Source organism: Puntigrus tetrazona, chromosome 12, assembly GCF_018831695.1.
Source record: "Puntigrus tetrazona isolate hp1 chromosome 12, ASM1883169v1, whole genome shotgun sequence".
NCBI lineage: Eukaryota > Metazoa > Chordata > Actinopteri > Cypriniformes > Cyprinidae > Puntigrus > Puntigrus tetrazona.
Window position 1 is genome coordinate 888,159 of NC_056710.1, and position 22,247 is coordinate 910,405.

The 22,247-nt window shown below is 39.4% G+C and overlaps 1 protein-coding gene and 1 long non-coding RNA gene across 3 annotated transcripts; one reads left to right on the forward strand and one right to left on the reverse strand.

Moving 5' to 3' along the window:
* Positions 1-1,315: 1,315 nt before the first annotated feature.
* LOC122355066 lies at positions 1,316-18,883 on the forward strand. Of its 2 annotated transcripts, none has more exons than XR_006252164.1 (2): positions 1,316-1,424; positions 15,770-18,883. It is a non-coding gene; the product is annotated as an uncharacterized LOC122355066 (long non-coding RNA). The 2 variants fall into 2 exon arrangements; XR_006252163.1 differs by lacking the exon at positions 1,316-1,424 and adding an exon at positions 1,459-1,532.
* On the reverse strand, positions 1,552-9,359 carry dlx4b (distal-less homeobox 4b). Its single transcript, XM_043253023.1, has 3 exons — positions 8,114-9,359; positions 7,146-7,339; positions 1,552-3,884 (listed from the first exon to the last, which is right to left on the reverse strand). Exons 1-3 carry the CDS (start codon positions 8,433-8,435, stop codon positions 3,633-3,635), a joined length of 768 nt encoding a protein of 255 aa, XP_043108958.1. The 5' UTR covers positions 8,436-9,359; the 3' UTR covers positions 1,552-3,632.
* Positions 18,884-22,247: the final 3,364 nt, after the last annotated feature.

Below are 22,247 nucleotides of genomic sequence, written 5' to 3' on the forward strand. Positions count from 1 at the left end.
CTGTTTAGCGGCAACCGTTTAGTAACAAGAGTCCATCTGCGTGACCGGCTCTGTAAATCTTGCATCCAAAAATACCGTTGCGATATCCAAAGCGTAGGTGGATGTGGGTGCTGATGCTGACAGGGATGAAAAGAAGAAAAAACCAAAAACGTGAGCTGCCGCCGTAGTTAGATTAATGGCATGATGAATGGAGATGGCTGAGATGGTTGCTTGGTCAACTGCGAGTCATTTCTGGGCATTTCATAGCTGTGGAATTAGTCACGAAGATCTTATAATACCCGCCTCGCCGTTGCATGCGATTGAGTTACTTTCCTACCTCCAATAGAGAAGAAAGAGTCATATTCACACCTAAAACCTGTCAGGCCACTTAGTTCTCCTTAAAACATGATAATCCCGTCATCTGTGTACAATGGCCATAGCTCAAACCCTAAGACATTTTATCCCCTCTAATGTGTTTACCACTTTCATCTGAGGTAGTTATGCCATAGGGTCCATAAAGAAACGGCTGCTATCTGTTTGATGCAATATTTGCAGTTGTAGTTGGGCCATATGTAACGTATCTGTTTTCCGTTGGGCTCGTTCGTGGTGTGTGGCCTTCAATTACTGGCTATGATCTAGGTGGCGTCGTCTTGGGATGCATCGCTCACTCAGAGAGACCCGTAGCCAAGCTGGGTGTGTGGGCCGACATGGTCACCTCGGCCCCCGTGTGCTCCGTCCGCGCCTGAACTGTTGAACTCGAACACGATACTAAGATTCAGTGCGCCGCAACACCTAAATAGAGATAGGCAGGGCCAATCTTTACGTGTTTGACGAGAAACCGTATCCAAAAAATGGCACCGGAGGCCTCAGGGGTGGTTGAACAGGAGGTCAACTGCGGTTGGGACATGCATGTGTTGCCATGTAAAGACGGAGGGCAGCTGCCTGACACCCGCTCAAAGCCCGGGTCCGCGGGCTTCACTCAGCAGCATCGTTCTGCTCCAAATGTAAATAAGATCAAATGAGAGAGGTTTTCTTGACAGCTGTGAACCACTGAACTCTCTTTCACCCCCCAAACCCGGGAACCCGTCCTCGTCAACTCTCCTCCAGGCCGAAGATTCGCTTCCGCAAAACGCCGATGCGCCACATTTAGGCGCCTCAAAGCGCTGGAAATCTCTTCGAACCGCTATCAACCCGACCCATCACCCTTTAGCGCTCTCCCAAATCAGCTTCCCACGTAATTGCCCTGTTTGAAAGCCCCTTTTCTCCGCTCGTCCGACTTGAGCACCCATTATTCTAATCTCGAGATGTAAAATTGCCCATAATTTCCCTTGCGAGGGTTCGCCACTTCATTCGAAAAACACTTGTCTTCTCTTCCCATGACTGTCATCTCAACGGAGCGGCGTGAACTCCACAAATCAAACTCTGGGATGGGAGTATATAAAGAGGTGCGTGTTAAAATCATTCCGTACTTTTAAAGCGCAGAGAGGTGCTTTCTGTTTACAGAAGCGTGGTGGATTTTTAAGCGTGGTTTGGCGGCTGTCGAGGGAGAACAGGTAAGTGACTTTGCGCTAGACTAAACGAGTAAGAAAAAAAAGGATCGTGGGACCGCGGAGTCATCGCAGTAAATCTCCCACAAATGTCGTGGAGGCTCATAAACGTGCATTATTGCACATGATATTAAAAGTTTCATGCAGCGAAAAGGTTTCGGGAGAATTTTGTCATTATTGTTCCGTGCATGAGAGTGGCATGTGGCAGGCATTATTTTATCTTATGACAGGCTGTATAATAAAACCCACTCGGCGATCTAATGTGAACGATTAAAATGAAGGAAAAAGGCCCACACTGTGCTGGATGGCGTTGGATGCGAGGAGTTTGAAACGACAGAGATGCTTTGTAATATGCCTGTTTGAACAAGGCTGTTTAGACAAGACCCTGTTGAGTGAGCTGGGTCAAAGTCAGGTCAAGTGGACCCTGCATTCTCCAGGTGGCATCTTGTTACCAGAGCAACATCTGCACCCTTTATTTTGAGACCGTTTGTGACACCATGGGTTTTCGCTTCGCAAAAAGGCTTAAAGCTCGCATGTAGACTCGCATAGCCTAAAAAATAGCTATTTTTAAAAACCGTTCACTCTTTGAGGAACCAAAAATGGAACTTCTACGCGAGAACCCTAAATAACAAAAAGACGCGTCGCGTTTTTTGTTGTTTTTTTTTTTTTGGCCTCAAAATGCATGCATACGAACATCTCCTGGTAAATAACCACGGCGGGAATAAGCACGCCATAAATCATGGTGAATCGCATTAAATGAGCATCAGCGTAATTTGGGATGCGTATGCAACACAAACATCTTGTTCGCGGTATTTAGACAGTTTAAGCGCCGAAATGCACGTTTAATTATGTTTTCTCTCCTGCATTTGATTATATACTGCGGTGATTTATCATGGTGGCATCACGACATCAACTCAATCAGTGCTTTGAATTATTTTATCATTACTTCAGAAAGAAAGCAGGAGAACAAAAGCAGATGTTTACTAATTTGTTACAAGCGTCTTGAGATTCGATAACTAGCCGCGTATTTATATATTTGTATGATTCTGACTCAATAAGATATTACGGGTATTTGACTTAAAAATCGAACCTTTCTGCATCACTGAGCATGTAATTGTTGTCGGTTATTCATAATTCAATCGCTGGTTAATCTAGCAGCTGCGCGCGCGAACGATTACATTGGCAACATTTCTAAATATTTTCAAAATGACATTTATTTAAGTCGGACCCTGTTGATTTGAAGGATGTGTGTGTGTGTGTGTGTGTGTACTTTCGCTTATGGATGCAGCGTTTTACGTAACGCTATTTTTAGTAGGTAACATCAGAAATCTAGATTTATTTATAACAAGTCACAATTTCATTCATATTTAAATTAAAATAAGAACAGAACTCGACAAATAGCGTGCTTTACTTTTTCTTTTTTTATATATATATAAATATATATAGGCCTGCCTATAGCCTGTATCTAAAAAAAATATAGTCGAATAGAAAAGCAGATCATCTTACATCCGTGTGCCTTGATCATAAATAATTCATAAATCTCAACCTAGTTTTCCCACACTTTGACAACGTAAAAACCCCCCCCCAAAAAAACAAAAACGAAAATGTCTAGAAGTCGGACGCTGAGTGAACATCTGTGGATTAATTTATTAATGATGAATTCATAACATTGGCGTAATAACGTATTTTGGCAGCTTCGTTTAATCTCAAAAATGTATTCCAGAAGGCTAATTTAGGGGCCTTTATAGATCTATTTCACTCGCGTTTATTAATAACAATATTATTGTAAAACAAGATCGTTTTAAATAGGCTATACACACCACGCGAACGCGCCAGGACCTTACAATTTACGTAAAAAAAAATAAATATCAAAATTTCTATAAATCATTCATAACATTTTCGTCCTTTCATAAATCCTTTATTTCAAGCACATTGTAAAAGATCTGAAAAGGTCGAAAAGCTACTGAAGTGTAATATGGGGGGAGTCAGGGGGAGGAAAACACAGTCCTTTCAAACACACTAAGCAATAAAACACATATGAAGACCGTAAAGGAAAAAAAACCTTCACGGGTTAGAGTCTCTCTGGCTCTGCGTTTCCGATTTTAATCACATCATCTGAGGTCTGGGCGCAGGATCCTGGTGGTGCGGGGGATACCAGTGCCCGTAATTGTTCATATAACTGCTGGGATGCATGGGTGGCACTTTGTTGGCCATAGAGACCTCCCAGAGCTGAGAGAGACCCGGAGAGCATGGAGAGGACGAGGAGGTGGTGTGAAGCAGCTCCCCTTCAGGTCCACTGGAGCCGTGCTTCATGATCTTCTTATACTTGGAGCGCTTGTTTTGAAACCATATTTTCACCTTCGGCAAACAGAAGAGAAAAAACCAACATTAAAAAACGAGAATGGAGGCCAAGCATCGGAGGTCTATTTTCGCGGCACCCTTTTTTTATGACGATATCGACACTTGCCAGACAGCTTTAATGATCTCTGTCGAGATGGACTCAGTGACATCGCTGCGTTTCATTACACACTCACTCAGCAAATGTTCCACTCTGCCATTTTTATGGAGGCAGCGAAGCATGTGTCTGACAACAACAATCACGGCGTAAAAATATGCTTAGATTTGGTTCAACCGAAATGACTTCCAGAGAATTCGCTTGGCAGATTTTGATCAGGAATTTATTTACCGTGGAGATGGTACACATTGAAGCCGAAGCCACCCACCGAAAGTTCAAGGGACGTTTTACTCAAAAAAAACCCCCTCAAGCGTGTACTAGTTTCTTTCTGCTGCCGGACACAAAACAAGATATTTGGAAACGTGTTGGTAACCAAACAGTTGTCGGCAACCACAAAAAATACAATGGAAGTCAAGGGCTGCTGTCAACTGTTTGCTCGCCAATATTGTTTCCAAGGAACTCATACAGGTTGAGAATGATGGCAGAATTCTTGATATGGTTTCCATTCTGTCATCACTTGCGTATACCAACTGATGCATGTTCCAATCTATATTCAGACGTTCACAGCATTTCCCGGAGTGATATCCCAAATCCCACTCAACAAAATGAATGCATATTGAATTAAATAATGCCTAAACACTTCATTCGATGTATTGTTACTAATCAAGTTACATTTTTTATCCCCTTTCAGGTTTTAAAACCTGTTGATTCGTAACGTACCGCCTTAAATCAATTTCTTTCCCTGCAAATACCCTCGCACACGATGTTTGGGAAGCGTCCTTAACGATGTGGGAGTTTACGGTTCCTTTGCCAGAACTCGATTTAGAAACCCCTCGAAGAGCGAGATCCCAAATTGCGCCTTCGGAAGAATCCAGCCGAACGCCTGCGTGAAAAACACCAGCCGCACCGAAGGGCTGAGCCAGAGAGCCCACCTAACGGAGTTTCCATAACCTCAGACAATCAAAATCTACGCGCTGGGGTTTTTTTTTTTTACGCGATGTTATTAGTTTGGCTGTCAACAGATTTAATAAACACGTGTAAAAAGTATTTTCTTTTTTTGTATTCCCAAAGATCGGCTTTGCCAAACAGCTTTTACGGTGACGTGATGGATTCCAGGCCTGTGCTCTGCGTGGCACTTGTTTATGTGCCTTCAATCACGTTTATGGATCAAATGGAAACTTCCAGCGATGCTCTCGACTTCAAATCGCCATCGCCGATACCGCACGCGTTCCGTATCACTCGTGGTGGGCTCGCATTTGCAACCAGCAAGAAGCGTTCCTGAGGAATACCGAGAAGGAAAGCTCAGAACTCAACTGTCAAACGAAGGGCGGCAAGTGCATAACGTAGATACAGGAGACTGCGAACGGTGCAAGAATAATGGGAAGGCAACATGGCTGCACCCAGGCTTACGTTTGGTTTCCATATTTGCACGCTTTAATATTTCACTGTTCGTGTGTGTGTCAACAAGAGGGATTTTTATAAAAATAAATCAACGTCCGTAACACCACCCAACAGGAACTCATTAACGGGCGTGACATCAACATAACAAGCAGAGGCACATGGCATATAAATCAATTAGCCTTCCCTAAGAGAACCTATACAAAAGGTGTAATGGCCCTAAAACTCATCAGCACTCATTCGTCTCCTCGGCTGGCCCAGAAATGACCGTATTTCGCGAAATCAATCACAGGCGGGCGAGCGCTTGGATAGCTATTATTTAGCACAAGGCTTAAGCAATCAAGAGTAAATCATTCTCGGGATAAAATATTCTCTCGTACCTTAAAGACTAAGAACACAAAACCGGCGTGCTAACTGAAAAATGAAAGTAGAGGTCGGATTAGACGAAATCCTCACTTAGCTTCAACAATAGTGAAACAAATCGGCCTACTTGCGTATACATGACACAAAGCACATAAATGCTCAGAAACCGGTGCTGACTGACTCATCGTGGCCTCATCTGAATGTTCATCCAGTATGATACTGACTTAAAGCCTCACCTCAGCGTAATTACTTTCAGGCAGATTTGCGGCTATTTGGCCACTCGAGCCTCACTTAAAAATGCATGAATATTAGCGCATTAGAATACAGAACCAAATTGGCGTTACGCTAGAGCTCTATCACAGCAGTGACCTTCAAAATGACGGATGCATGAAGACAGTTCCTCTCAAGCTCACGCAGACATCCTGTCAGAGTAACTACAAGCACAGCTCGCCATTAACTATTAACTACGAACATATTCCACTACGCAAAGCGTACGAGTGCTTTTTAATGAGCAAATAATTCCCAAACAATATCAAAGCTATATTTCTTCATAAACGCCACTCGTTTTGATAAAACTGTCAATGAAACGATTTTCAATGAAAACATTTCGTAATATCATTTTGATGTATCACTTTCATGGTAATGCAATGCCTGATTTTAAAACGGGTTTCGAAAGATACATTTTTAAACTTACATATTTTCTTATGATTTCTGAAGTGATGTCGATTTTTATGGGTGCTCTTGTCATAAATGAATCTATTACTTTAACAAAAAAGTGGTAAAATATCTATTTAGGAGTCTTTCAAATGATATATATTTTGTCATAATTGGATTCGATATAGTAGAGTAAACTTGGGGGTGACAGTTAAGGGGGTTAAAGCACTTTTCAGTTAATAATAATAATAATAATAATAATAATAATAATACTTTAAACTTATGCTCGAGTGTTTTTAATATTTTGGAAACAACCTTATAATCACATAAAGTGCTAAAAAAATTCCGTTTTGCTGTTGGTGCTCATCCAAGACAAAATATGTTCCATTCCGCTAACAGAAAATTGAATTCATGAATATTCTCTAAATATTCAAAACGTCCCAATTCTTAAAATGCTAAAACGGCTTATTTTTCTATTATCGTTTTGCAAAGTGAACGTCACTTTGGAACGCTCTTCGGACAAACGTAAAACGGGCCCGAAACTAAAGCGTTGAAAAAACGTTACATTAACGTTCTATTTACGTCAGCAGGGCAACCGACAAACGGCGTAACGCCGACGTCACCCTAACGAGGTCCTTCGAAAGACCACACTGTACATAACGTAACACGACGCGACCCCGTGGTCCTTTTCCGCGTCCTGCCGCGTCACAAGGCCCCAAACAAACCCGGTCCCGAACAGAAGGTTTTACCTGCGTCTGCGTCAGGCCCAGTTTCGCGGCGAGGTCCGCGCGCTCGGGCAGCGCGAGGTACTGGGTCTGCTGGAAGCGCTGGTGCAGCGCCTGCAGCTGAACGCTGGAGTAAATGGTTCGCGGTTTGCGGATCTTCTTCCCCTTGCCATTAAGGCGAATTTCACCATTCTCAATGACCGCTGGCTTTTCGTGGTCTTCAGGCATGCAGACGAAACAAAACGACAGCGTTATGACACATAAACGTTAAGGGTAAACGAGAAAAATCGTAAATTACGACGCACTAAAGAGCTGTAAGTGTCTGGTTGATTTACAGCAGACAAATGGGAGATTTATCAGGTGTTTTAGGGGGAACATTAATGGGTCATCGTTTTTAAGATCAGTAAACCATAATTAACGTCGCTTTAAAGTCGGGTTTACAGGCCTAAACTTGATCCCGAAAGCAAACGATGGCTACGAGTCGTGTTATTTATAACAGCGTCATTTCGGAGGAATTAAAACGACATCCATAACATTAGGCTATTGCAAACAGCATATTTAAAAAGCTCTTTTGCTGTGTGACAGAACTGACCCGCGCTCGACCTCTGGAGCGCGTACAAAATATTACAGCAGCTATATCTTTACGAGCGTGTATTTTTAACCCACCGGTGAACAATGTGCGATCCAAAGAAGTTTTTAAATCAAGTTCGAGGCCTGCCAGGAAAAACGAGGTTAATTAAGCTTAAAAGCGAATGGAAAGTTCAATTTATTCAACTTATTTCTTAAACTAAATTTACTAAAACGCAGCGTGCATTGAATCACCTTTCGATACGAATGCAATACGCATTAGCCATTAAGCAATAGAGAGGTATTAATCAAATAACGAAACGTGCATGCGTAAAGCGTTACTATTGCGTTCTGCAGCTATATTAAAAGCGCACCGTCCAACTTGATTAGAAATGCCGAAACAGAATCGCGAGGTAGATACTCACTCGTCTCCTCGGCCCTCGCGTGCGCCAGAGCGCTGCTGTGGTTGTTTGGCTGGTAAGGCACGTAGGCGCCCGCAGCGGGAGCGCTCACCGGCCCGGGGTAGGCGTATCCCAGCGGCCGGCTGTAATGGGACGCGCTGGAAGGATAGGGAGCGTCGTGCTGGAGGTGTCCGCCGGAGTGCAATCCATGAACCGGGTAAAGGTTGTGCGCGAATCCGGATAAATGCTGCTGGTTGCTCGCAAGCCCGTGGCCGAACTCTAAAAACGCCGATTTGGAAGGATCTGGACTATTCAGCGTATCAGACATGAAACCCATAGACATCATTAACGGTCAAGTCCATAAAGCCCGATGATGGTCCGAGTGCTGCATTGAACGTTCACCGCGCACCGAAAAGAGCTCGAACCGGATCCATCCCAAAATAATCAGGGATAAAAGAAACGGCCGCGAGATAGGGATCGAATAGGTATTTCCTAAAAAAAGCCGCACCGCATCGAATCTCACAGACCAACGCGATTTTAAACCGCGCAATATCGGAGTCACCTCGGGCTCGCGGTCCTGCGTGCTTCTGACTGACTCGCGCTCCGCGAGAGCGCGCGCTGATTGGTGTGTCACTCGACACCGGGGAGAGCTAAATGAAGTTGATGAGCATTTGCTATCGAATTATGCCGAGCTCTGATATCGATCACGTCGCGTAATAACGATCTTCGAATTTTAACGCGACCTTTGCGTAAACGATTCGGAGCTAACCGCCCGCGAAGAGATCTGCGACACATTTACAGGCAAAAAAAAAAAATCTCTCAACGCGGTGCAACTTTTACAGCCGGTCGCCTGCATGCGGTGCGGGCTAGTTATTGCTCTTTTTAATCGAAATATCTGTAATTAAAAAGACATTGGGCCTTTTCACAATTATTAGTCATTAGAAAGATTAGAAAAATGAGTACATTTGTCACAAAATGACAGGAGCATGGCGTCTCACTGTACGGCTTGATCGTTAAATATTATATTAATAATATAAATAAATGAATTATGTAAAAATGACATTCAACGTGAAATTTAACGACCACAAACACAAAACGTCTATTCAAAAAATTAACGCACGTATATATTAATGCATCCTTGAATTATGGCATGTCTTGTTGAAATGATTACGCGATCTTTCTTCGTGTTTATTGAAATCAGTTTGTAGCTGCTGGCAGTGATTGCTTAGAAAAAAAAAACTTTCTAAAAATCCTCCGTTCAAAACAAACAAACCAAAAAAAAAAAAAAAGATTGGGATATTGTTTGTTAATCGGCTGCATTTTTTGGTTTGTTCCAGCAGGAGAAAGTAGCTTTAAATGCACAGGTAATAAAAGCACAGCGATTATTCGCATTAAAATATGCGAATATATACAGGCCTGCACAAACAGCGAGTGAGCTCGAAGTGGGTGTGCTTTACAGGAAACAAAACGTTTATAATATTGCTTACGTAAGAATTCATAATTTATTAACGCTAAATATAAGTTAAACAAGAAAAATAAAAATCACCTTTTTTTGAACAAATAGGCACAGCATAAATATTTCAAATGCGTAACGCTCGTTCAATTAAAAATCGATCAGCCGCTTTTTCTAACGCGTTTAAAATCACGCGAGCTGGCAGAAGAAGAGCAGTCCTGCAAGCAGCTGGTTTTCGTTCGTCTGACCGTGAAATCACAAAGAAATTCTGCTGCTATAAAATAACTGGCGTACAGCTGCAAATATTACAAGTTTATTAAAAGCGTATTTAAAAAAAGAAGCGTTTAACCATAAGAAGTAAACCCGTGACCTCTCAGCCTAACCCGTTTTTATCGGGTTTATTAGCTATTAAAAATTATAGCGGGGCCTAAATATAGATGATCTCCCGTATGCTTTCGATCACGTCGGCATGCAAGTTTTTAATCTAATTTTAATAACCAAGACCACAAAATTAGCCGAATATTGATTAAGGCTACTATAATTGCAGGCGGAAACGCTACAGTTCAATTAAGATAGGCCTGTCCGCGAAGAAGCCTGTACTGTTTGCAAAATACGAACACAACGAATAATAAAATCGTTATAAGGAGCTCCCTAATCGCTTTTTAGCGCGATGTATTTTTTTGGAACATTAGGTAAAAGAGGAGCCGGTGTTTTCTGCGCGAGGATGAAAGCGCTTTGTAATCCGGTCAGAGTTTGACGAGCCTTTGAGCGCGTGACAGGACACACACACACCGGAAACAGTGAACAACTCACGCGCATGATTCGCCGGTATATTTTTATGCTCTTTGTAAGATACCTTTCATACGATATTATTAGTGTTATTATTATTTTTACATGTTTTGATTTTGTTTTTGTTTTGGCGTAAATGTCATCTTAACCCGTTTTAAACGAAGCGTGGGGGTGAGATAATTACCAATTATGGCAACATGAGGTGTCTGATGTGCCTGTGTAAAAAAAAAAATAATAATATTAATAAAAATTAAAAAGAAATTAAAATCTCATGCCCGGATTGGGTGTTAAATGACAGAACCTGTTTAATTTGATACGTAGCCAAACGTATGCACACCAACTTAATAGAAATATCAACTATCACCAGGCTTGTTACACGTCCTGCTGCTGGACCCATGCGCGCATAAACAAACACGCTAGCATGTTTTTTCTCTTAAAAGATCTCCTATACCATTTTGAATTAAAAATAGAAAAGAGAAGTCATATAGTTATTGTAACAACAAACCTTTGACTACCACAACAAACATATTTAGAACATGTTTATCACAATTTAGTGATAACTAGCAGATTTATTTTAATATTTAGCATCCAAAAAGTATTTGAGAATTGTACATTTCTCTCTAAACTGAAAAAAAAAATTCCCTGAATCCTTAAACGGTAAGATATAAGATATAATATGATTTAATACGGCTGAAACAACTTAATTTCATAGGTCAAACATTTTAGAAATAACTCTTTAATGTAACATTAGCAAATGATCAAATTGCCTAAAAACCATGCACCCTGCAAAATGAGTTAAGAAGATATGCATCTGTCCCAAACGAGCGTGTCCAGCGTAAGCAGATTAAGCAAAAAAAGAGATGCAAATGAGCAAAATCGTTCTGTAATCTTTCCGCTTTGCCGTTGTCTTGTAAACCTGCCAGTTTTGACATAATTACTGTATTGCTCAGCTTTCTAGAAAAACCTGCAGTACGTGTGATTTTTGATCACACCCTGAAAATCCCAGCCATCGCGAGCAAGAGACTGCAGCGATGCCTCCCTCTGCATCTGTCTCAGAGTATGATCATTAAAGCGGAGCAACTTCCACATGTTGCTCAAGTTGCTGGTGTGCCACTTGTTCATTTTGGTCGTGTTTCTCATCTCGTCCGGGGGCCGTCGGGGACCACAGCGGGCTGAGAACCAAGCCATGGCAGCTCGTGGTCTCCAAGGCCGATGGACCAAAACACAGCCACAAATGATTGTCATGGTTAAACCGCATTCTTGGAAATTACAGTGAGGATGCAACATCATAATTTCATTGGAAGAAGCGTTTTATCGGTTCGGTTGCAAGTAAAAGGTTTTACAAACTACCAGTCAAACGGCTGGAATGATTGCTATTTTTGACAGGTTTTTAATAACAATATTATAACAGTAAAACTAAATTAAATTAAATTAAAAATATTTTAAAACGTAATTTATTCCTCCAATTCAAAGCTGAAATTTCAGCAACATTACTGCAGTTCTGTGTCACATGATCCTTCAGAAATCATCCTAAAAATACTTATTATTAATGTTTAAAGTATAAAAAACAAAAAAGGACAATTCACTACCAATCAAAAGTTAGCAATATATATATATATATATATATATATATATATATATATATATATATATATATATATATATATGTATAGACCATATATTTTATAACAGAAATATTTTTAAACTAATCATTTTTTTAACAATATTATTACTAAATATATATAATGTATATATGATTATTACTAAAATGTAGCGATATTACTAATTTTTTTCAGCATTTTTGATCAAATATGCAGTTTTAGTGAGCATAACAAATATTTTAAACCTTCAAATGGTAATGCATATATTTATATAAAAACAAACGCAAGTTGAAATCAGCTCATTTTGTATCCACTCACAATAAAATAAAATTTAAAAAAATCTTCACGTCCAAATAATCGTAATTATCAACTAAAACGTGCCGTTTGGCTTGAGATTGAATTAGTTCATGCCACGACATTCATACATTTGGTTTGTTTCGTCAATATCCAAGCACTTTTCAGGCACTGTGAATGGTAAACAAGAGCGGTTTTTGGTGAACTGACTGTATTTCACGAATCACATGCGTGAGCACAATGCAGCGAAGTGAACTTGAGAGCAAAGTTGTAGCCAGAGCAGATCCCTGTGAATACCTGTTGTTACGGTCTGGGGTGTGGGATAGAGTGGAGAGGGTGAGAAGGAAAGGTAGACGCTCTTTAAGGCTGTAATTATGCCTGTGTTACGGAGAAGAACAAAGCGGAGCCCTGGAGTCATAGTGCAGGGATGTGTCCTCACCGTGCCTTAATACACACGAGACTGAATGTTAATAACAATACACCAGAACGTGGCCCAGACTGGCTGGCGTCTGCTGCCCTGCACACGTACGTCTTTGTGAATGTGCGTGTGGAGGACCAGAAAAGATGGGAACCCTTCCTGGGTAAGGGTGGAAGCGTGCGTGTGAATACCGGGCCGCGCTAAAGTCCTGTTAAGTCCATCGTTGTCCAGTGACGTGGAGCGACAGCATTCCTTTTTATTCAGAACGCTTGGCTCCATCGTTACACCACTTCTCACGTCACCTTTTGTAAATGTGTTACATCACAGTAGTGGGTCTTTCACTGGCAACAGATTGCTCTTGGAATTTCTATTATATATATATATATATATATATAATATATATATATATATATATATATATATATATATATATATATATATATATATATATATATATATAGTTGTATCTATTTCTTAGTATGCTACTTTTTAAAATCAGAAGTTTGCTTCAAAATTCCCAGTGGCTCTCTACAGTACTGTTTAAAAGTAAAAAAAAATATATATATATATATATATATATATATATATATATATATATATATATATATATATATATATATATATATATTAATGTTTTTTTAAAGCAGTCTCTTATGCTCACCAAGCCTTTATTTACTTGATTATTATTTACTTATTAAGTGACTATTTTCCTATGAAATACATTTTCGAAATGTCATTTATTCCTGTGATGCGAAGCTGAACGACTCCAGTCTTCAGCGATCCTTCAGAAATCATTCTAATATGCAAATGCTTCTTATTATCAGTGACCTCGCTGCTTAATATTTCGGTGTAAACTGTGATACACTACCAAAACATACCTAAATATGTATTTATCATATATAAAAATTGATCCTGGTCTCAAGAAAATGCATATAAATAGTACGCCAAATAAAAACAAAAAACTCACAGTATTGTGTATTTGTATCATAGGCGCATATTAAAAATACAAAATTTGATCCCAACACAGTCTCATGAGCAATTTGTATATATTGTTGCTAATTTGTCCAAGACTTTATCTAAATATTAAGCTGCACAACCGCTATTATTTAAAAATAGAGTAAATAAATGACATAGATTCAAATAGAAAACGGTATTTTTACAGTATTACTGCCTTTACCGCACTACATTTCGATCGAATAAACGCAGCCTTTTTTCGAAAGCATTAAACAATCGCTTGACAGGTAGTGTACGTGCTCGGGCCTCGCAAGCAGCAATGTTTACAACAGGATTTGTCCTTTCCCACTCATGTTTTGGCCGAGGGGCATTCTGGGTCAGAGGAAGAGGTAGGTGTGCTTTGTAAGATAAAGACTTAATCTGTGCTCCGGGCTGCTGGAAGACCCGGCTCTCGGCTCTCATTCCTCATGTTTAAAGTCTATAGCACCTCGTCGTTTCATTATGGCGTGTGTGTGTGTGTGTGTGTTTGCGTGTTGGCAGGGCCCTTTTGGCACGCATTGGTGACCATTCACGTGGGGATCTCGGAGATTACCGTTTTAAAAATCGCGTTAGAAATCACGAGTCGCGAAAAACACGCAGGTTTAGCTGCCAGCACACCCTGAGATAATTAGCTGGAATCATCAAAGAACTGTCTGCCGCCACTCCTCGTACAAGCATCACTCAGCACCGACGGGGACGCAAGAGACGCAAGTGACTAAAAACGGATTAAACAGTTAAGAATGACAGGGAGACGATGAGAGAGAAGAAGCTAAAGTGTAATTATGAAACATGTCTAATACCTTTGTGAAATGAGGAAAAGCTAATGATGCGCAGAAGGACGAATAATAGCGAATTTTAATTGTTTTGTTGACAAGGGAAAGACCGTTTAATGCGAACAGTATGTTCATTACTGAATAACCGCACGTTTCTGTTTTGTTGTCATTTTACTCTTGCAGACCTACATAAAAAAATTCATGACATTACTCAAATATGATACTAAGTCGTTCGGTTTTGCTACAGAAATAAAACAGACGCTGCTGTCATGTTTTCTGGAAAGCGTGATGTATTGCATTTTAAAAGTATTATTTATTTAATTGTTAATTTAATTAATCTTTTTATTCAGCGATGATGCATTAAATTGATCAAAAGTGTCATTTAAAATTTTACAAAAGATTTAATATTTGACATAAAGTATGCTCTTTTGGGAATTTTAGCCACCAAAAATAAATAATGAAAAAATATAATAATAATAAATGTTCCTTGAGCAGCAATTTAGCACGCTGCAATGTTTCTGAAAGATCATGTGTCACTGAAGACTGGAGTAACGTTGCTGAAAATTCAGCTTTGCATCACTGAATTAAATAACATTTCAAAATAGAAATAATATTCTTAATATTTCACAATATTACTGGTATACTGTACCAAATACATGCAGACTTTAGACTTGTAAAGGCAAATGAATGATCTAATATGAAAGAATAGACCCGAACAAGTTTCTTAAATGCATATTTTCATTTCATTGATTGGAGTGAAGGAAATCCAGCGGGCACCTGCAGAAATAGGCAAAAGGGTAACAAAAAACAGAAGGAAATCTCCCAGGCATTGAGAAACCATTGAAAAGTAGCCTCTCTGGGGTTTTTTTTGTGGGAATTGCAAATGTGTGTGTGTCTGGTTTTTGGCTTGGGCTCTGAATTCATCACCAGAGTAATTGTTGCCAGACAGAAATGCGAAGGAAGGAGCTGGAATCTCTCTGCAAGAACGACTTGACCAACGGTTAAACGACTGTCTGTGTGTGACCGCACTTTCCGAAATCTGACAACAACAAAAAAGACAACCAGGTGTAATGTATAGCTTGCATTTGGCTGCTAAGTGGTGAATCAGATAAAGCATATGATATGATATCATATATGCTTGTATCATTACTATCAAAACAAACACACACACACACACACACATATATATATATATATATATATATATAAACAAAATTAAATCTTATTAAAAACGTAATTTTATCAAATTACATAGCAGCATAAACTACCGAAAGAAAATAAATCCGAAAGAAGTAGAAAGAGATTGACAGACAGAGCGAGTTTTCTCCCACTCACTAAACATTGACATCTGGACTGCAGGAAAGCTGAAGTGGAGCGAGTGCAGAAGCACCACTGAGCCGTTTTCTGACACTCAGAGCAAAAGACACATTCCAGAGGACGAGACAACAGCGGGGAGGGGGTCCGGGCTTTTTTCCACTGTAAATGTCACCATGGACCACAAAAAAAGCAAAGCGCTCAGAAATGAGCTCGGATCAGCTACGAGCTGCGGTGGGGCTCGCGGAGGCTGGGGGGTGTTTCTCGGAGATGTGTCTGCTGGAGGAGATGGGCACGGTTCAGCTGAGGTCACCGAAAACAGGGCGGCAGGAATGTTGTGGTACGTACTGAGACGAGAGGTGGCCTTTCAGAGCTTACGGTTTACATTGAAACACAACCCCACCGCACATTGTGAGAGCTGCCGGCTATACACTGCATGTCATATGACCCAGATTAAAATATTCATTCATAATTCATTTTAACCATCACGATAAACAATCCCATATAAATAAGTCAACGTTTGTTTTTTTTCCCCTTTTGGAATGATTTACCTTCATGTCATTCCGAACTCTGTTTATTTTTTATTGAATGCTTATTTTAGCGCGGCCATTTTTCTCACAGTTCTCATCTTATAGCTCAATATTTTCTTAAATGTATAACTATGAGATTAAACTTGATTCTGAGATAAAACAATTCTGTGAAAAACTGCAAGTTTATTACAACAACTGATATAAAAACGTCAGAATTGTATGTAAAAAAAGTTTTCATCATACAATTCTTTTTTTAAACAAAATAATTACATACATGTAGATATTATTTAATGTAATTAATCACACATTGAATGATAAATTCCTCCCAAAAGATAATTTAATAACAGTTTGATCCATTTTATTACATATACTCTTTTGGACCACGAGGAGTGAATTGTCATTTTTGGGTGTGTGAAGTTAAATATTTATTTGGTTAATTTTATTATTATTAATATGGATATATAAAATTATTTATTAAATGAAATGATACTGTAAATCATAAACTAAAACTGCCAGTTATTAGACACTGAGTCATCTATTCATTCACTTGAATGGCTGATTCATTCAGGAGTGAAGTAAATGGTTCTTTATGAATGGTTCACTGAATCATTAGGCTTGTTTCACTAGAATGTTAAAAGCGCTAATAATTTTAATGCTTTATTTTTTATTAATGTTAAATTCTCAGCTATTATCCCATGTTTGCTTTTGGTAACAATATTGCTTAATACGTTAAATAGAGCTTTTTAGCACCATTCACAAGACATTTCATTTCTAAACTCCCACGATCCTTACAATAAACAACCAAATAAAACATCATCGGATTCCCACCGGCTGACACTGAAAGTGCTTTTAGCGCCAATCGTTGGACATTTCACTTTGAACAGATTTCACATTCTTCCTTTTTGTGTGCTGGGTTGAAGAAGTCAAAGATTTGGAAAAAAACACGAAAGTGAGTATGATGACATAATTTTGGGGTGAACTATCCCTTTAAGAGGCTCTTTTTGAACCAGTGTGCTGTCCATTGCAGGATGAAGGACAAGAGGACGGCATACGGGAGGAGAAACGGTCCAGCCTACGGTGGAAGGCTAATCCCAAGAGAGTGGAGCAGAGCACATGCACATCCAATCAACACACAATGCGACAAGGCCTGAGGTTTCCAGGTATAGACAGGGAGTTTCTAAAGACCGGTTTACCAGGTCCAGGGATTATCCTTCTGGGGTTACCCAACCCCTCAGTAACGTGACCTCCTCTAGCCCCGTGGTATTGTGGTCTACTCTGCCCAGAGCATTATGATTAACCATCTCGGCTTAGTCCATCTGTACGGCCAGCTTCAGCAAACCTGACATCTGTCTAAGCAAAACAAGAGCACTTCCTGCACGGGAAATATGAGAAAGACATTCTCACTTATTTGAGTTTCAACAGCGAACACCTCTCTGTGACGAATGATACTTTAGACATCTCGAGACCCAATCGACGAATATGATTTTTCCGTCCTTTCACTCCCACGAATCAAATATTAAGAAAGCGCCTGCCCCAAGGTCAAATCCCTCTCTCCAGAGCTCCTCAATAGGAACAAACCACCAGGATCAAGTTCAGCTCCTGACAAGAAGTCCCCGGCTCTGTCAAGTGTTAAGTTCCATTGTGACCTACAATAGCACACAATGGCCCTCGTTGCACCCGGGCTGTCCCTGCTGCCTGATAAATTAACACGGGAGCATCTGCATCTGAGCAGCTCATCAGATCACTGAGATGTTTGACCAAAGAGCTGTCCCAGTTCTGTAAAGAACAGCATTTTTACTAATTAATCAGAGGTGATTACTAGAACGCTCTTCACAAAAAGTTCAATTGCATATTGCATAACTGCAAGTTTAGATATTATGCAATCCAACCCCATAAATCATTACTTATGGGTTGTCAAATGAATGCGAAATTAGAGGGGTAGTTCACTCAAAAATGACAATTCTGTCATCATTTACTGGCCCTCAAGTTGTCTCAAACCTGTATGACATTTATAGTTCTGTTGAACATCAAAGAAGGTATGCTGAAGAATGTTGGTAAGCAAACAGTTGATGGAGGTCACTGACTTCAATAGTAAAAAAAATACTGTGGAAGTCAATGGCTACTGTTGACTGTTTCAGTAAAGGGAGTCAAATATGTAAAAAAAATATATATAATTTTTCAGTGTGTAATGTGCTGCTATTAATGTGTGAACATTAGAAACAGAATGACAAAACTGACTGTACAATGAACTAATTAATCACTCATTGAAGAAAAACGTAACTTTTTTGAAAATAGGTTCATTTTCCAACTGCGCTGTTCCTGCACTGACGGCAACCATGATTTTTACGCCGGAATGAGAATATAGTTCCTACCCACATTGGCTTGGAAATATTTAACTTTTTATTTTCTGTCGGTCTAAGTAAACAATGTGAATACAGATGAGTCAAGGTTTAAATAGGCAAATGATCTAAACTCTTTGGTTATTTTTGAGCGAGATGCACGTCAGTAATGTATGCTAAGCTAAGCATCCCACCACCGCCAAAACCGGAGATCGGCTGAATGGATAAAAAAATAGTAAAACTATTTAACTCTAGTGAATATGGCAAATGAGCCTATTGTTTTTTGTTTTTTTTAAAAAACTGCCATGTTCATTTAACTCCTCTGCTGCATAAAGTACATTTTCATCATTTTGAGGCTTTTTGCAGTAACCGTAAACTTGAAAATATTGAAAATATTACTTGGAATTGTTCAGCTGGGCACTTTGGCTTTACACCATTGGCTATTTACTGAAACATAATATGAAACCTCATTCTAAAGTTCCCTTTTCTATATTTAAACTGTTGTGAGTTCAATATTTTACTTAATCATGCTTTAGAAAATCACATTATATTTCACAACCATGATATGAGCAATTATTCGGGATTTCTGGATTCCCAGTAGCACCTATAACACCAAACTAATGACCAGACCTACTATGTTTAACACATGTGTAATATGCAAAATATGGTTATTTTCATATGTGATATTTTCATATCGCACTCAGAATAAAGATGGAGCTGACAATTCAAATGTTCTTGTAATATCAAGTCATTCTCAAAGCTGTACGCTAATTTTGTCATTATTTGTAATGAATGTTTGACATGACAGCATGGTACAGGCAAAGGAAAACACGCACAAATGAATAAGAAGGAAGATGCAACTACATTTAGGGTAATAAACTCTTGATTAAATTAACCGGTGGTGGTAAAAACAAAGAAACGAGCAAAAAAAAAACAAACAAAAAACTGATTATGCTTTGTCATACAACACGGAAAGACATTCTGCAAACCACAGAACAGCATGTTCACCATGAAGCTAAATAAAGAGGCAAAATGTTCTTTCAACAAGGCAAACAGAACAATGAAAATAAATTGCAATGTTAAAGGTGTCTCCCATGACCTCAGGCGACTTTGTGACAGAGTGTCATATTTGAAAGCTTGTTTGCCGGGCCCTGGGCGGAAGAAGAGGAGGAAGGAGAGAGGTGGTGTTATTCCCCTCCCTCTGCTCCTCTTACTGTGTCTGCTAAGCGTCGGATTGTCTGCCATTTGAGGGACAACCGCTGACTTCAAAGGATCTGCAGTTTTGCTGCTGTCATATCTGAACATCATGAGACACGCTTCAGACAATCTCCAAAGAGACATCCGTCTCGTTACACTTGTAAATACACTCTTTAAAACATCAAGCACTAGAGTCTGACAGCGTATGTAGGTTAAGTTCCATACATATATACATATATATATACATATATATATATATATATATATATATATATATATATATATGTACATGTATGTTTTTATTAGGATGTTATCTTAGAAGGCAGCTACTTATACAAAGCATAAGTAGCTAAAAAGCATCACGATGCTCACAAGGTTTTGGAACAGAGCCGCAGTGTTTTGTTTATTGCAAAGGTACGTGTGCGTCAAAAGTTCCTAGGAATTTTCCAAAACTAGGAATTTGGCACCGAATGATCTATTATGATGTCTCTGTGAGTGTCTTCACTGTGATCTCCATGTCTCCACTGTCACATTTTTAATATGTCCGCACAAAGAACTGACCTATTGTTCGAGTGAAAGACAGCGCCCTCTACAGTGGCTCAGGGTCACACGAAGATTGATGTGAATGGAACAGTGACCTTTGAAGAAGATCAAAGACGCACAGGTTACATACGTCTGGCCTGTTTAACTCTTTCATCTTCGCGCAGCTCTGGGAGTCACGACCCGAGCCTGTTTATCTAGACAGCCCACTGTTGGAAGCCCGAGAGATGCACCTGCATACTTTCTTCGACAAAAACCCAACTAGCTGTGGTGCTATTAAGCAGGTTTAGAAGGTAATCCACCTGTTGGAAACACTATCAAAAATAAAGGTTCTTTATTGCCATTTATGGTTCCATGAAGAACCTTTAATCTTTCAATTACAAAAAAAGAGTAAGAACAATGGATAAAGGATAATGGTTCTTTCAAGAAATGCTTACTCAGTACTTCTTTGGGGAACCAAAAATAGTTATTTAGTGTACAGCAGAATGTCAGCAAGCAATAAACCACAAATGCATTAGAGTTCTTGCTGACTACATAACAGGAGCAACCTAAACGTGCGAAGATTTGGCCTCACGGGTGGATAACAAAGAGCCATTGCATTCCAGCAGTGAGAGTGAGGTCAATTAAGCCATTTCCCCTCCAATTTATCTCCCCGCAGCACCTAGATCAATTGGACTGCAGCTGCAAGGGCCATGTGTGTCTGGGAAAATGAGAAGATTGAGGTAAACCTCGCCTGGCCCCTAGGAGAAAGACTGGCAAGATTGTCTTCATACCTGTTTCAGATGAATGGGGGTTTGAAGTCCGGCTGTCTTAAGGGCGTGTGTGTGCGCGATAAGTTGGGATAAGGATGGGGTGTGGGTCAGTACAGTATAGATTTGTCATAATCCAGAACATGCCATTATATTTGCTAGCTTTTCATATTTGTTCTATTCCTTACCTTCTCAAGTATGGAAATTATGCAATAAAATTAGGCTATTAAATTATGAAGCACGTAAATGTTTGACTGTGCTGGAAAGAGTAATGAAGATCGCTATCTTGAAAATATATTACTTTTTTTTTTTAATAGTTTGCGAAAGGGATGCACCAAATAAAAGTGCGCTAAATACATAAACTTGAATGTGTTGACACTTTTTTTAAAGACACTTTTTGCAAATTCAATAATTTATTCACTCACTACATGAATGATCTTGGAGGTAATTGGTTATAAATGCACCCAGTGAATTAAAGCACTATTTTATTAATTTATTGGCATATTGTGCAATTCGTTCAATTAATAATGACAAATCCAAATGTAAAAATCATACTGAATTCAAGTATGAGATCAGCTCATATGCAAGATATCTTCAGGCAATGAGGTTGGCTGCTTTCCCAAAAGCATGGTAAGCCGTAGTTGATAGTAGCTACATTGGTTTTAATGGACCTAGGTTGCACTTATGCTTACAATGCTTTGGAAAATACGGCACTGAATTTTACATTCATATCCAGTTAACAATTTTGGTTACCAAAGCATTCTTCTAATTTATGATTTTAAAAAGAATGCTCCCATAGCATTAGGAATTGGTTCCAAAAGATGTAACCAAAGGGGAAGCGTATACTAATGTTACAGGAATGGGAACCATATATGAAAGCCATTTTACTGCAAAACCTTTAACAAATGTCAGGTATCACAAAACTTTACATGAATAGTAACCCAGTTAACTTGCCATGATTAGTAAACGATTCATAAAGATAGCTAGGAGCTTCATCAAAATGTGTAGCGATGTTGCATTTTTAAAGCTAAGGCAGTGATTTCACGTAAGAAGAAGTGAACTTTGAATCCCCACGTTTCTTTAGGCACTGTGGTCTGCAGACATTCAGCCATCTGGAGCATTTCCCCAAAGGCACTTTAGCCTTCCACTCCAAACCCAATTAGCCAAA